This window comes from Tribolium castaneum, chromosome 9 (assembly GCF_031307605.1).
Source record: "Tribolium castaneum strain GA2 chromosome 9, icTriCast1.1, whole genome shotgun sequence".
Taxonomy (NCBI): Eukaryota; Metazoa; Arthropoda; class Insecta; order Coleoptera; family Tenebrionidae; genus Tribolium; species Tribolium castaneum.
This window is the reverse complement of record NC_087402.1, coordinates 8,818,464-8,830,769: the sequence shown is the minus strand read 5'-3', so window position 1 is coordinate 8,830,769 and position 12,306 is coordinate 8,818,464. Positions and strand designations below refer to the sequence as shown.

At 33.0% G+C, this 12,306-nt stretch overlaps 1 protein-coding gene and 1 non-coding gene across 4 annotated transcripts; one reads left to right on the top strand and one right to left on the bottom strand.

Annotated features, from left to right (window-relative positions):
- Nucleotides 1-3: 3 nt before the first annotated feature.
- Nucleotides 4-8,759, bottom strand: Hmt4-20 (Histone methyltransferase 4-20). Of its 3 annotated transcripts, XM_008194448.3 has the most exons (5): nucleotides 8,684-8,759; nucleotides 8,455-8,627; nucleotides 7,748-8,061; nucleotides 4,590-5,628; nucleotides 4-1,882 (listed from the first exon to the last, which is right to left on the bottom strand). In XM_008194448.3, the coding sequence occupies exons 3-5, from the start codon at nucleotides 8,051-8,053 to the stop codon at nucleotides 1,125-1,127; spliced, it is 2,103 nt and encodes a 700-aa protein (XP_008192670.2). In that variant the 5' UTR covers nucleotides 8,054-8,061; nucleotides 8,455-8,627; nucleotides 8,684-8,759; the 3' UTR covers nucleotides 4-1,124. The 3 variants fall into 3 exon arrangements, with proteins under 3 accessions (XP_008192670.2, XP_008192671.2, XP_974904.2); XM_008194449.3 differs by having other exon boundaries at nucleotides 8,455-8,717; XM_969811.4 differs by lacking the exons at nucleotides 8,455-8,627; nucleotides 8,684-8,759 and having other exon boundaries at nucleotides 7,748-8,432.
- A 2,107-nt stretch (nucleotides 8,760-10,866) lies between these two features.
- LOC107397856 (uncharacterized) lies at nucleotides 10,867-12,306 on the top strand. The gene is made up of 2 exons (XR_010335460.1): nucleotides 10,867-11,248; nucleotides 11,316-12,306. It is a non-coding gene; the product is annotated as an uncharacterized LOC107397856 (transcript).

Below are 12,306 nucleotides of genomic sequence, written 5' to 3'. Positions count from 1 at the left end.
TGCTTGGTTTTATAAAACTTTATTCAGTTTAGTACATTGTTATCATTTCTTACATTAATACATAACACATCCACGCACACATGCACTGCATTCACGCAAAGATGAACTAATTGTGGGAGCATTAGGAACTCATTAAGGGGATCAACGCCGAAACAATGTAAGAAATGATCGATGATGTGTTTTCATATAAACATGAGGTAAATTTAAGTAATGCATAATTCTTATCGTACATATTACAAATATATTTACAAATACCGTGCAATATGCACCAATCTCGATGAATTACATTATTCACAGATGCATACACTTTTCCACAGACATCATAAAATTTCAACAGTAAATTTCAACAAGAATTTATCTAAAAACGTAATAGAACAGCGTACGGCGCTCACTCAACCCACCATTTCGATAAATGCTTGTGAAAATAAAACTATGGAAAAAATCTAATCTAAGGTGTGTGCACCCATTCAACAAAAATATACCAAGATCTGTGTCCTTGTACATAAATAAAATAAATAATGATCTGTTTAAATGGAATGGTTTTTTGTATATTACTGCACAACGAAGGCAACAAGTCCTGAAATTTTATTTGTTAGAATCCCCTAACCGCTAATACAACGCATCCGGTCGGTTCTGAAAGAATACCACAAATAAAATATTACATTTTACACGATTTATTAAAAATAAGCTTCCGACCAAAGTAGTTTGGTCTCACTAACGCTAACATTCTGAATCACAGCGGTCTATTTTATGAATGACGACTCTCAATCTAGCATTTTTCATAAATATACAAGTCTTTTAATTACGTTCACACAATCATTCGTTCACACAAGTAACGATTTTTATGCAAAGTTTCACGATAAACCTAATTGTTGTATCACACTTCTTGTGTGTCATATTGTTATGTAAACACCTGATGAGATCAATTCACGCTAAGACACCCAAATAAATAAAAGACTTGTAAATCTCAGCGAAGATCGAGTGCGCCACAACCCTAACATCCAAAAGACAAAATTCACTTAAACGTTAGAAAGTTAGTAAAATAAATAAATAAAAAAGGTCCTGCTGTACAATTACAAAAATAAAACTAACAAAGGAATCGTGTTACATCAGAACGGAAAAAGTCATGTATGACAATTTGAACTAGTGGACGGGATATCGATCGTGTGACTCTCATTCCCAAATATTAACCGTAATCTCTTCATTGGTAAATGGGTCACCTCTTCACTTTGTTTTAATTTCCTATCCCTTTTCCTGTCCTTCGATTTATGTCTCTTTTTCCGGTGTGAAAAAGGTGTATACTCTACGCCCTCCACTCTCAACACTTCATACTCCGGTTCGAAACTGTCTTCACTCAGACTATTCCCGGACTCGATAACTTCATCCAAGACCGGGCTCCGTTTCATCCTCAACGTCAATTTCAACCGTCCGCACTTTTCCGGTGTTTTCTCCACTTGGGTCGTCTCCGGCACGAAAACCGGTTCGGTTTTAACCTCGTGCCAATTGTTCTGATTATCGTCAGACTTTTCCCTCGAATCCTCGTTATCAATTTCGGGTTTTATCACATTATCACCGTTCGTTTCTTTCGTTCTGTTCCTTCGCAGACATAAGGAGTCCGTCTTCGAGTCTTCGTCCTCGAACTCGTATACGTCTTTATCGTTATTGGCAGTGATATTGTTATTCAACTTGGTGAGACGCGACGAATGACGGGTTTTCACGCGAGCTGTGCCACGTTTTGGTAAGTGTTTAATACCGTTTTGGTTACAGACGACCTGAGGTTCCAATTTCGGCATTACACTCTCAGATTTTTCGACATTGAGGCATTTGTGGCTACGCAATGTGATGCCGTTCTCGTTTGTTTGCACCGGAGTCGGGGGGCGATCTGCAAGGATTTATTAATCGTACAAAATGTTTTTTGTTTCACTTTTTTCTAAAAAATCTAGGGATATAAACCGCGACAACCCGAGCGGCATAAAGATTTTATCAAAAAATTGGTTAGTAAATACAATTATTTAAGCGAGCGGCTCTGCAGTAAAATATACAAAAAAGGCAAAATTAATCAATAAAATAGAAAAAAATGCCACCGGAAGCAGTGGAAAGCAAAGCTCCAAATCATAGAGAATAATATAACTCCAATAATAACTAGGCAAAAGTTTTAAACCTTCAATGACTGCAATTTACCTGTTCTGAATTTATTTCTTTGAAGTAAACACGAAAATAACAGCAAAATTTCCTCTCAGGTCTACATTTTAAGTTGTAATACTTAAGAAGTTCTAAGCAGCACTCTTGAAGATATTATTTTGAGTATTAACAGACTTATTATTCAATTAAATTATTACAATGCAATTATGTAACACAAATTAGTTTGGCTTTGTTATTACTAGAATTTGAAAGCTCATTCAATTAGAATTTTTTCCAAGCACGGAAAATTTATAGTCAATCTTTGTAACAGCACTCCACTGAGTTGTTCTTTTACGACAGTATATTTCTTTTAGTAAAGACTTGAAATCTGTATTTAGAAACAAGGTAGTGATATAGCTGTATATCCTGAGAGACCTCAGGTATTGATAACAACGCGTTCAAAATGCGGAAGTGCATCCAAGATCCACAGAAGTCTTTTTGACAAAACTTCAACATCAACGTAATTTTCCAAACAAAATTTTTAGATAAAAAAAAACAGTCTATAAAAAAACTGTGGCAAATGAGAAAAGCTGCGGACAATTTTTTCATTGAAAATTTGATTAAGAAAAGCATTAAAGAAAACCGTTTAAAAAAAAAAAGTTTATTTAATGACTGCTTTCAAATTTAAATTTCCATACCTATTAAATTATGAATGAGTCAAGAATATCAAAGTGATTGGTTTCACACTTTATTTTAATGGCCGACCTTAAATGGACCAATCATATCCAAAAATGTAATTTTCAATGAATCAAAAAATCTAAAGTGATTGGTTTTCCCCGAAATTTTAATGGCCGACCTCAAACGACCCAATCAAAATTTACAACAATCACTACGTGCCTTACGTTAATTCAAAAATGAATGAGTCTGTCTTTGTTGCACCCTACATCTTTTTTCGTTTAAATTCTACCACCCAAGGCAATGTTGGATGATCTGACGGATGAAAAACACCAAAATTAGGATAGTAAGAGGAAATAAATGAGAAATATTAAATTGAAATACTTTTATATTAATCAAAAAATTCAAATGACGAAATGACCCACGTTGAGAATTAAAGCGCATGCGCGCGCACCTTTTTTTATTTGACAGGTGGAAATGACATTTCCAGAAAATCGAAGAAAAATAAAGAAAAGTCGGTAAAAAACGTCTCAAAACATAGGAAATTGCGAAAGGGGATTATGGGGTAGGTAAATGTAGTTTTAAAAACGGCGCTGTTGTTTTTTTGCCCACATTGACGGCCCACATTATCTCGAAGCTGATCGAAACTTGTTAGCATAAGATACAAAATTTAAGAGGATGCTTCTAATATCAACGGTATCAACAAACAGTGACCAATATAATAACTTTAGGGCAAAATGCGTGCAGATTTATTATTTGGTAGTGAGTATTCTTGACTACAATCATCTTGCCTTTCGTTCTTTCGAAGGTGTTTGTTCAAAAACAATTCTTACGAGATTTATAGAAATTTACAAATAACATCCTGCAACACAGTGTTTTCTTTAAACTTTTTTATGGGGAAAAAAAATCACGGATCAATTTATTTTTAATGCTTAATTTATGTTTAAAATATTTGCACTTAGGTATTCACGAGAGTTAAATCTAAACAAAAAACAAATAAAACAATAGGAAATAAGAAATTACAAAAGAACAAAAAATCTACAATGTATGTTTGTTAATATTTCGAATAAAAACAGTTCGTTGTAAAATCTATAAAATATGAGGCGATGAAAGATTTTGCTTTTTTGTTTAAATATTAAATAACGAGACTAAATAATATATAAGATTAAATGTCGCCTAGTGTATTTAATAAAAAGAAAGAAAGATGTTGAAAATAATTACCTACCTTTCTGAAAAATTCCTATTTCCGATTTAACATCCCACAACTCTAGCTTTTAGTTCAGCGTATTTATGCGGCGCTCAAAAAAGGCAAACAACATTTTCGTCTCAATTCTGCGATTTTCAGTTTATTATTATCTTGATCGCAAAATATTACGTTTTTAGATAAAAAAAAACTCCCCAACATAACGCCAAAATGGTACGATTTTGATCTACGAATAGCTATATAATTTTCTGAGTAAATTTCGACGAAATTTTGCTGAATATTCTTGCTGAAAATTATTGATTTTTCAGCAAAACATCGCAAAAACTGTTTCTGCAAAAAGCGTTTCTGACTGAAAATGTGCTAAAACACCAGGAAAAATAAAATAACGTATTTTTCGACCCAATTCGATGATTTTTGGACGAGCACAGCCCTGATCAAAAGGTTAGTGTAATTGCGATTGCGCCCTAAATCCGCTTAAATATGTATTGTACTACAAACCTCAAGAAAAACAAGAAAAAACAAAGCACATGTCACATCCCTAGATTTTTTAAATAAAAAAATCTCTAACAAAATTCACTTGAAACATTACCTGTAATCTGCGGCACCCCTTTTCCGCTCTCGTGTTTGTCATTAAACTTCTTATTCTGCTGTGTGGCATCACAAACTGGATCTTGATCGCTACAAGTGCTCATACAACTACTCGCGTTACTCTGCAAGTCATCTAAAAGATTGGATCTCGACACATTATGAGTGGCAGTTTGCATAAGCTCCTGATTTGCTTGTCTCGCCTGTCTTCTTTGAAGTCTCGAAGTCCTCGAACTAACCAAGGCTTGCGGTTCTTCATTTATCACAGATTTTTTAACTTCAGATTTCTTGTTATTATTGTCATTACCCGCACTCGACACACTTAACCGGTTCTTCCTCGGAAACTCCCCAATATCCGAAAACTTGCACCCCTGCGCTATCAAAAGTTCAGCATCGTACTTCGTCAACCCCTTCTGTCTCAATTCTTTCATACTCAACGGCGCCACGATTTTCTCCTCGCCGCGATTACCACCAAACTGTTCCTCTTTGTTATTATTACACGTGATTTTCTGCTTGGTCCGGTTAATTCGGTTATCGGTTTCGCGCAATCTGTAACCGTTCTCCTCCTTTTTGTCGCTTTCTTTCGCAAAAGCGCCCATTCCGCGTCTTTCACACGTTTCGCACTCGCAATAGCAATTTTTATCACCGAAGAAATCTTCACCGTAGAAACACGTAATCTCTTCACCCGCTTCAATGTCGCGCAAAACTTTAACACACGCCGTGTCTCTACCAGTAGCCACGAATTTACAATTTGCCCTGCAATCGTGATTGATATACGCAGCAGGGCCCAACCAGAGTTGTGCACAATTCTTTCGGCAACTGTACATCACGGAAAAGTCGTTTTTTCCCGGATGAAGAAGCTGCTTTTCCTCTTCTTCGGTCAATTCGGCGATGCAACCGACCAAACATTCGATTTTGTCGTTTTTGTACCATTTTTTCGTCGCTGAGATTTTAGCGCCCTTTTGACCCTCGAGCGAGTAACGATAACAAGGTTCGATCACGAAACCCGACTCTTTGTCGAATACCCTTAGATAGCGATAAATCTGGAAACCAAAAAGGGACTCATTGCAGGGAGTGTTTTACGACCTGTGGCAGTAACAAAGACGTGAAATGTGTTTGCATAAAGTTAAATTGGACTCGAATAGAAAAGCGGTGAAGTGTTTACTTCAAACTTAGATTAATCTAGTGTTGTGTAGCTTTTTCTCCACCTTGTGTTCACCCTAACATTTAATTATTATGCATATTTCGCGTTAATCAAACTAAAAACTTTGTACAACTATTTTTTGCCAGCTTCTCATTTTATTTCTTTAAACTTAAACAATTATTTAAGTCTGTGGTAGCCTTAAATACCAAATTTAAAAGGCAATTCTTTTTTGTACAAGAACTGGCATTTAAATTTGTGATGTTTTAACTCACGAAGAACATATTTTTTTATGTTCTTCGGTGAACATTTTGGACATATTGACTGATAAGGCGATGCTGAAGTTATTTACGCAATTCGTTTCATTGCTGGCGAAACTATGGATAACTAGATCAAAATTTAAAAAACTCGCATGGTATTAAATACTTTATTTTTGGTCTATGAATGCGCATTTTTTTTAAATTCTTCTACTGTTTCGTATAATAAAAACTATTTATGCTGAATTATGTGTAGTTATTAGTTTTTGAGATATTGTAAAAGTACAGTAAGTAAACTCAATGTTTGTGATTAAAATATGTATTACAAAACAACCAGGCACTGAATTAGGTCCCTTTTCTTCTCAAAAAAAATTATATAAATTGATTAATGCTCAGTTACCTATATCATTAATTTTAAGACTACGGAGGACTATAACTTAGGATACGAAACAAGATACAAAATCAAAAGATTTTCTGAATTCAAAAAAACAGTACAACAAAGTAAAAATGCGGGCTCTTTGAGCGGTTAACCGTCTCGGCGCTAAATCGGTTTAAATTAATTCACTAATTATTTGGATAAAATGCAGCAACATTGAGAAAAAATGACAACTAAAATCTTTATAAAAACCTGAAAAAAAAATTATTACAGTTTTAAAATTTACGCTTTGTTCCGTATTTTTCAAGACGTTAAGATTACGGTTAAAGATACAAGAAAAATGTTAGGTAGAAATTTGTAAAAAATTAAATTTACTAGAAGTCCGCAACATCATGTCTCTATCGTCAACGGTTTAGGCCCCAAAGACGTTTTAACGATGGATTCGTTTTAATTTACCGGTGATTACCGGAAATTAATTTGTACCTAACTGTATGAGATAGAAAATGTGATGTCGCGGACTTTTTTATAGAAAATTTTATTCTCTACAACTTTTGTTCCTTACACTTTTTTTAAATATTCAACCGTATTCCCAGCGTTTTGATAAATATGCGGCCTTCTGCAAAGAATTATCAAGTATAGTTTAGGATAAAATTTTTGCATAATGTTTATCTCTTACAACTGAGAATTTAATGTTGTATCTGCCTGCATTTTTTTGTTTGGTACCTGTTAACCGTTATACAACTACAACCATTTTTTTTTTAATTTCGCTGCTCTGAAAACTTAAGACGGTAATGGAACAACTGTGCTTTCTAGTGAGAACGGGAACGTATTATTTGTACGTCGTTTCATATCCTAACCTTTAGATATCCGTATTTAAAACTAAAATAAAACATAGTTTCCAACTAGAGCAAATTAATTGGAAACAATAAAAAGCAATGTAAACTCATTGAAGTAGTGAAGAATTTCAGCGCTACATCTTAATGAATGAATCATGCACAAGAAACTGTTCTTAAATTGTCTCAAATCTTTAAGTACGTTTCCATAAATTAAAAATAGTAATGTTCTGTTTAACATGCATTCGCATCAGGTTGATGTAGACAACCCATATTACAGCTGTGTATAAAATTTCACTACGACACAAAACTTACCCTGTACCTCAAGATATTTAGAACATAAATGTATTTTGTTATTTAGATAAAAGCTAAATAAAGGTTTAAATAAATGAAATAAAACAATTGTAAATATAAATATACTTCACTTTCTGCACCGAGACATTACGGAATACGGATTGCCTAACCTTCAAAAAAAATTAGGTTATCCATTTCATACCAATTAATAATTTAATTGTTGAGAAGTTAGAGGTGACCTACGAATAACAATGTACTCACATGCTCCTTGAGTTTGTTCTGCTGGATTTTGGACTTGATTTTGGGCATCCATTCTCCCTTGGCAATACTGTTGTAGGCTTTCTCGTAATTCTGAGTTTTTTGAAACTCTTCCACAATACTTTTAAGTTCAGCTGTGCTGGTTTTGATGGGCCTGTACCGAAGGTTCATTTTATGTGTGGTGAATCCGAGATGTGGGTCTAGCACCAGGGATGTAGCCCAGTCATCGTTTTCGGATAATTCACGAGGACTCATGCCAGTAGGCTGCATTTTGTGATGAAAACTCCTCAAAGGTACATCCACAACCATTATGAATACTGCAATAATTCAGAAAATCGAAGAACTTCCATCCATCCAGCATGTAAACAAATAGGTTGGAATCCAAGGTCAACGGACAGGCCGACAACAAAGAAAATTTTAGTTTTTTTAAATGTCAAATTATGACACTCCCACTCGATTTTTTAATTAGGCTTTTTCCGACCTCACAATTTATAGTTGCAAAAACCGACGCGAAATGGGGCACATTTCGCCGTCAAAGCGCCGGATTAAGGCGAAAAAAACGCGATTTTGGCGACCGAAAAATAATGGCGTACACGGTGTAGCCATTGAACCTTACACGTCAAAATCGCGATTTCAATATTAACATGACTTAGTCCGATACAACTGACCCTAAATATACAATCTACAGGCTTAAAACAAAGTTTTATTACCACTTCACTGCTGATTTCCTCCTAAATAACCCACATAATATAAAAACTTTTCTACTTGGACGTCTTTGCAACGACGCTTCGAATCAATCATGGCAGTCGCTTTCCCGTATACTTATTTTTGATTAATACAACAATGTTAGCCTGATCGGGTCTAGCGGGGACAAAAATGGGGTCTGCAAGAAACATTTTGCAAGCAAATGAGCGTATTTTTAAGCAAAAATTGTCCTACTTCAGGAATTTTTCATCATAAACATAAGTTAGCACGGGAACAAACCGAATTTACAGAGCAACGCAACACCAGGGAATTTGACGGCGTCAGGGTGCAAGCGACCAAAGCTCCCGATTTTTGAAAAAGAGAAAGCTTTACAAAAAACAAAAAACTAGAAATCAAAGTATACAGACATCGATTTCTGTTAGGAAGAACAAAATAATCACATATCTTTGCTCAACGTCTTATTGCTTCACTCTGATAAAAATAATATTAAGGTGTCTAAAAATAAATAAAAGGAAAAACCTTGTTTTAAAGCTACCAACAGGGGCGTCTCTACAGCTTTACAGACACCAGGAGCAAAGTTCTGAGGGCCGCCCCTGTCATTTTTTCCTTACAAAATTACGGCTTTTTACTTTCAGTATTTTATATCAATTTTACATTCATTTAAAAAAGATTTATCGTCTTCTAAAATTTTAGCACAGATATTTTAGTATCTTATGGGGTAATCAAAAGATTTTTGAATAGTTAAAAAAATAAAATGTTATTGTATCAAATAATTTAAAAGATATTATCTCAAAGAGTGAAAAAATGCTAGATCCAAAACTGACGAATTATTAAAAGAAATAAAAAATAACGCATACATTTTTTTAAAATTTAATCAAAAATTTTTTGCAGCATCAATTTTACGTTAACTTTACCATCGTTTACTTGAAAGGGATTACAAAGAAATTGTTAGAAGTTTTTTTTGCCGCAGTATTGATGCAGAAAAAAATACGTATATAAAGTAAATTTTATAAGGGGTGAATTAAGGGGTAATAGTAAAGCTCAAAAGAAATTAAAATAACTCAACTTGTCTTAACCGAATGTTTATAGTTTCTGAGATATAGAGGGTTTTAGTCAGTGAATAAATTTCAATTTACGGAGCAGCATTAAATTGTATACCAATGAAAATTGTAAAAAAATATGATCTTCGAGGTTATAGTTCTTCGAAACCTATTACATTAAAAAAATATATTATAACTTGCAAAAACAGCCTTCACAGGAAAGTGTCTTTACATTAAAAAAATTATAAAAATTAAATAAAGGTAAGTAATAAGGTTAATAACCATGTAAGCTTATTCAGAATAAAGAACTAAAAATACGTAAACTTCGTTTACATTGCAATTTTTTGGCGAATATGTTGACACTTAATTGGTGATATTTCAGAAAGTATAAACATTCAAATAAAGAGAGTGAGTTATTTGGACTTTTTTGAGCTCTACTATTAGGTATCACTTAAAATAATTGCAAAATTACGGCCTTCTTTCTTAGATCTTTTACCTATAATGATGTTGTTATTTATAATAATATCGAAAACTATCAAAGCCAGTAAAACTATTTAAAAAACAATTAAAGTTAAAGTTTTTATTACTTCACTAATTATTCTTATGCTGTTTTGTTTTCATTTTGTATTATTACAGTAGTAAGTAAGCCTCTTGTAAACACAGCTACTTTTTAAGGAAAAAATCCCCGATTTTTTAATAACTGAAAAGCAGAAAAATAATGTGAAAAACACCCGTTTTTAAGAAAAGCACCCCAAATTTCAAGAATTAACAGATAAGCAACAAAATCGTAAAAACACCCTCGTTTTTGAAGATAGCATAAACCCATTTTTGGAACTCGATGGCTTTTGTAATTTAGATCTCATAATTATGATCAAGTTTTTAAAGTCATTTAAAAAAAGGTAGTGATAAAGCGATAAGTAATAAATTCGATTTTGATCAGTAAAAAAATAATAAATAATCACTATTTAATTAATTTTTGCACAGTAAAAATAATAAATGATTAGTATTTAATTTATTTTTGCACAGTAAAACATTTCAATGACAATGTGTCAATGTGTTGTTGCTACAGTTTTCTTATCAAAAAAAAAGTAAAAAAATCAATATAATAAATAAACAAAACGCAACTTTAGCCTTTGATAGACTAATTATAATAAGCCACGGCATTTTTCAAAAAGTAGATTCGCTAGTGGAGAAAATAAAAACATTTTCAATTAATCTGATATTTATTTACCAAAAAAAATATATTGACTACAGCATTCTTCAGTGCAACTAAAAAAAAGTTTCATTATTTAAATGTAATCGGAATAACAAGAAGGAACAAAAACTCAATACAAGCATATAACTAATACCCACAATTTTTTCTTGTAGTACTAGTAGTAAATGAGTGTAATTAGTGATGTTTTAATGACTTTTTAATTACCCCCTTAATCACCAGCGCTTTCACTTTAATGACATGTTAATGACCTCTTAATCACCAGCGCTTTTTAATTACCCGTTGTACTTTTGAGTGATTTTAAAGATATTTTAATTGGATTTTAGTGTAGTCTAATTACCAGCGCTGTAAATTAGTTTAGTGTGTGTGAGTATATAGCAGAAAAACAAATTTGAAAATTGTTAATTTAGTTGTGTGTTACCACTTTGACGAAGCTTTCCACTAGGTCTTGTGTTTGTGAGTGTTCGTGTTTTTGTCCTGTGAAGAAGTTGTTCATATTTTTGGAGGGGGAAAAAAATCTGTCCGTATTACCCAGGTTGATAAATTGTAAGTTGACATTATTTTTATTTAAAATATTAATGTGTATAATAGAACTTTTTTTTTAAATATATAGAAAAATGAATCAAAGAAGAATGCCCCGTCAAGTTCGAAAGTGTGGGAAGTCGAATATTGAAGTGGAGTTTATGTCGCAAGAAACTGAATATCCAAACGCGTTTAAAAATCCGAAGTTGGATGACGAGTATAAATGTGAAATTCCCTGTTCGCAAGTAATGGTTTTGTCTCAAGATTCACCTTCTTCTTCTTCTGAGCTTTTGATAGAGTTACCTGAAGATGTGGAATTGGAGAAGGCTATGAGCAAGTTTGCGGATGAAATGGACGAGAATATGAAGGCAGAAGAATTGAGTAAAATAAAAAAATGAAAAATATCGACTTTTGGATGAGACTGTGATACCGATAACAAAATCAGGAAGCAAATTTTTAAGTGTTGGTGTAAAACCATTTGAAGATTATCTTCCAGTTATTAAAATTAGCAATCCTCAACTGACGGCTGCTACATCGTTTATAAAAAGTGAATTTGAGGAATTTGTAAAGAAGATGCGTGATTATGCATACGTTATAACCGATGTCGATAAAGAAATTCCTATGTGTGAACTTAAAAATTACAGAGTGGTATTGTGCAAGAACAAAATCCTTGGCTTTATTCCAAAATTTGAAGACGTGTATAAGCCAAGTTATTTAAGTGTTGAAACAGTGCAAAATGTGATAAGCGTTAGTGATTTTTTTTTCAATTTACTTGATCAGCGCATCATCAAGCAATCATATTATAATAATTACGAGCACTTCATTGACACTGTCGCATTAGATATATTGCAAAATGGTGGAGGTGAAGAGAAAGAATTTGAAAATACTGTCAAAAGACTTATTGTTGAACGTTTCGAATCAAGTTCTGTTTTGTACGAAATTTTCTTTAAGTTACCTCATTCTATAAAATATCATGTACGAAAGAGGCTAGCATACTATAGAGAGTTTAATGATTATAATGCTCCATCTTTATTAGTGTAAATGGTTTTAATTTAAATAAATGAATAAATAAATAAAACTTG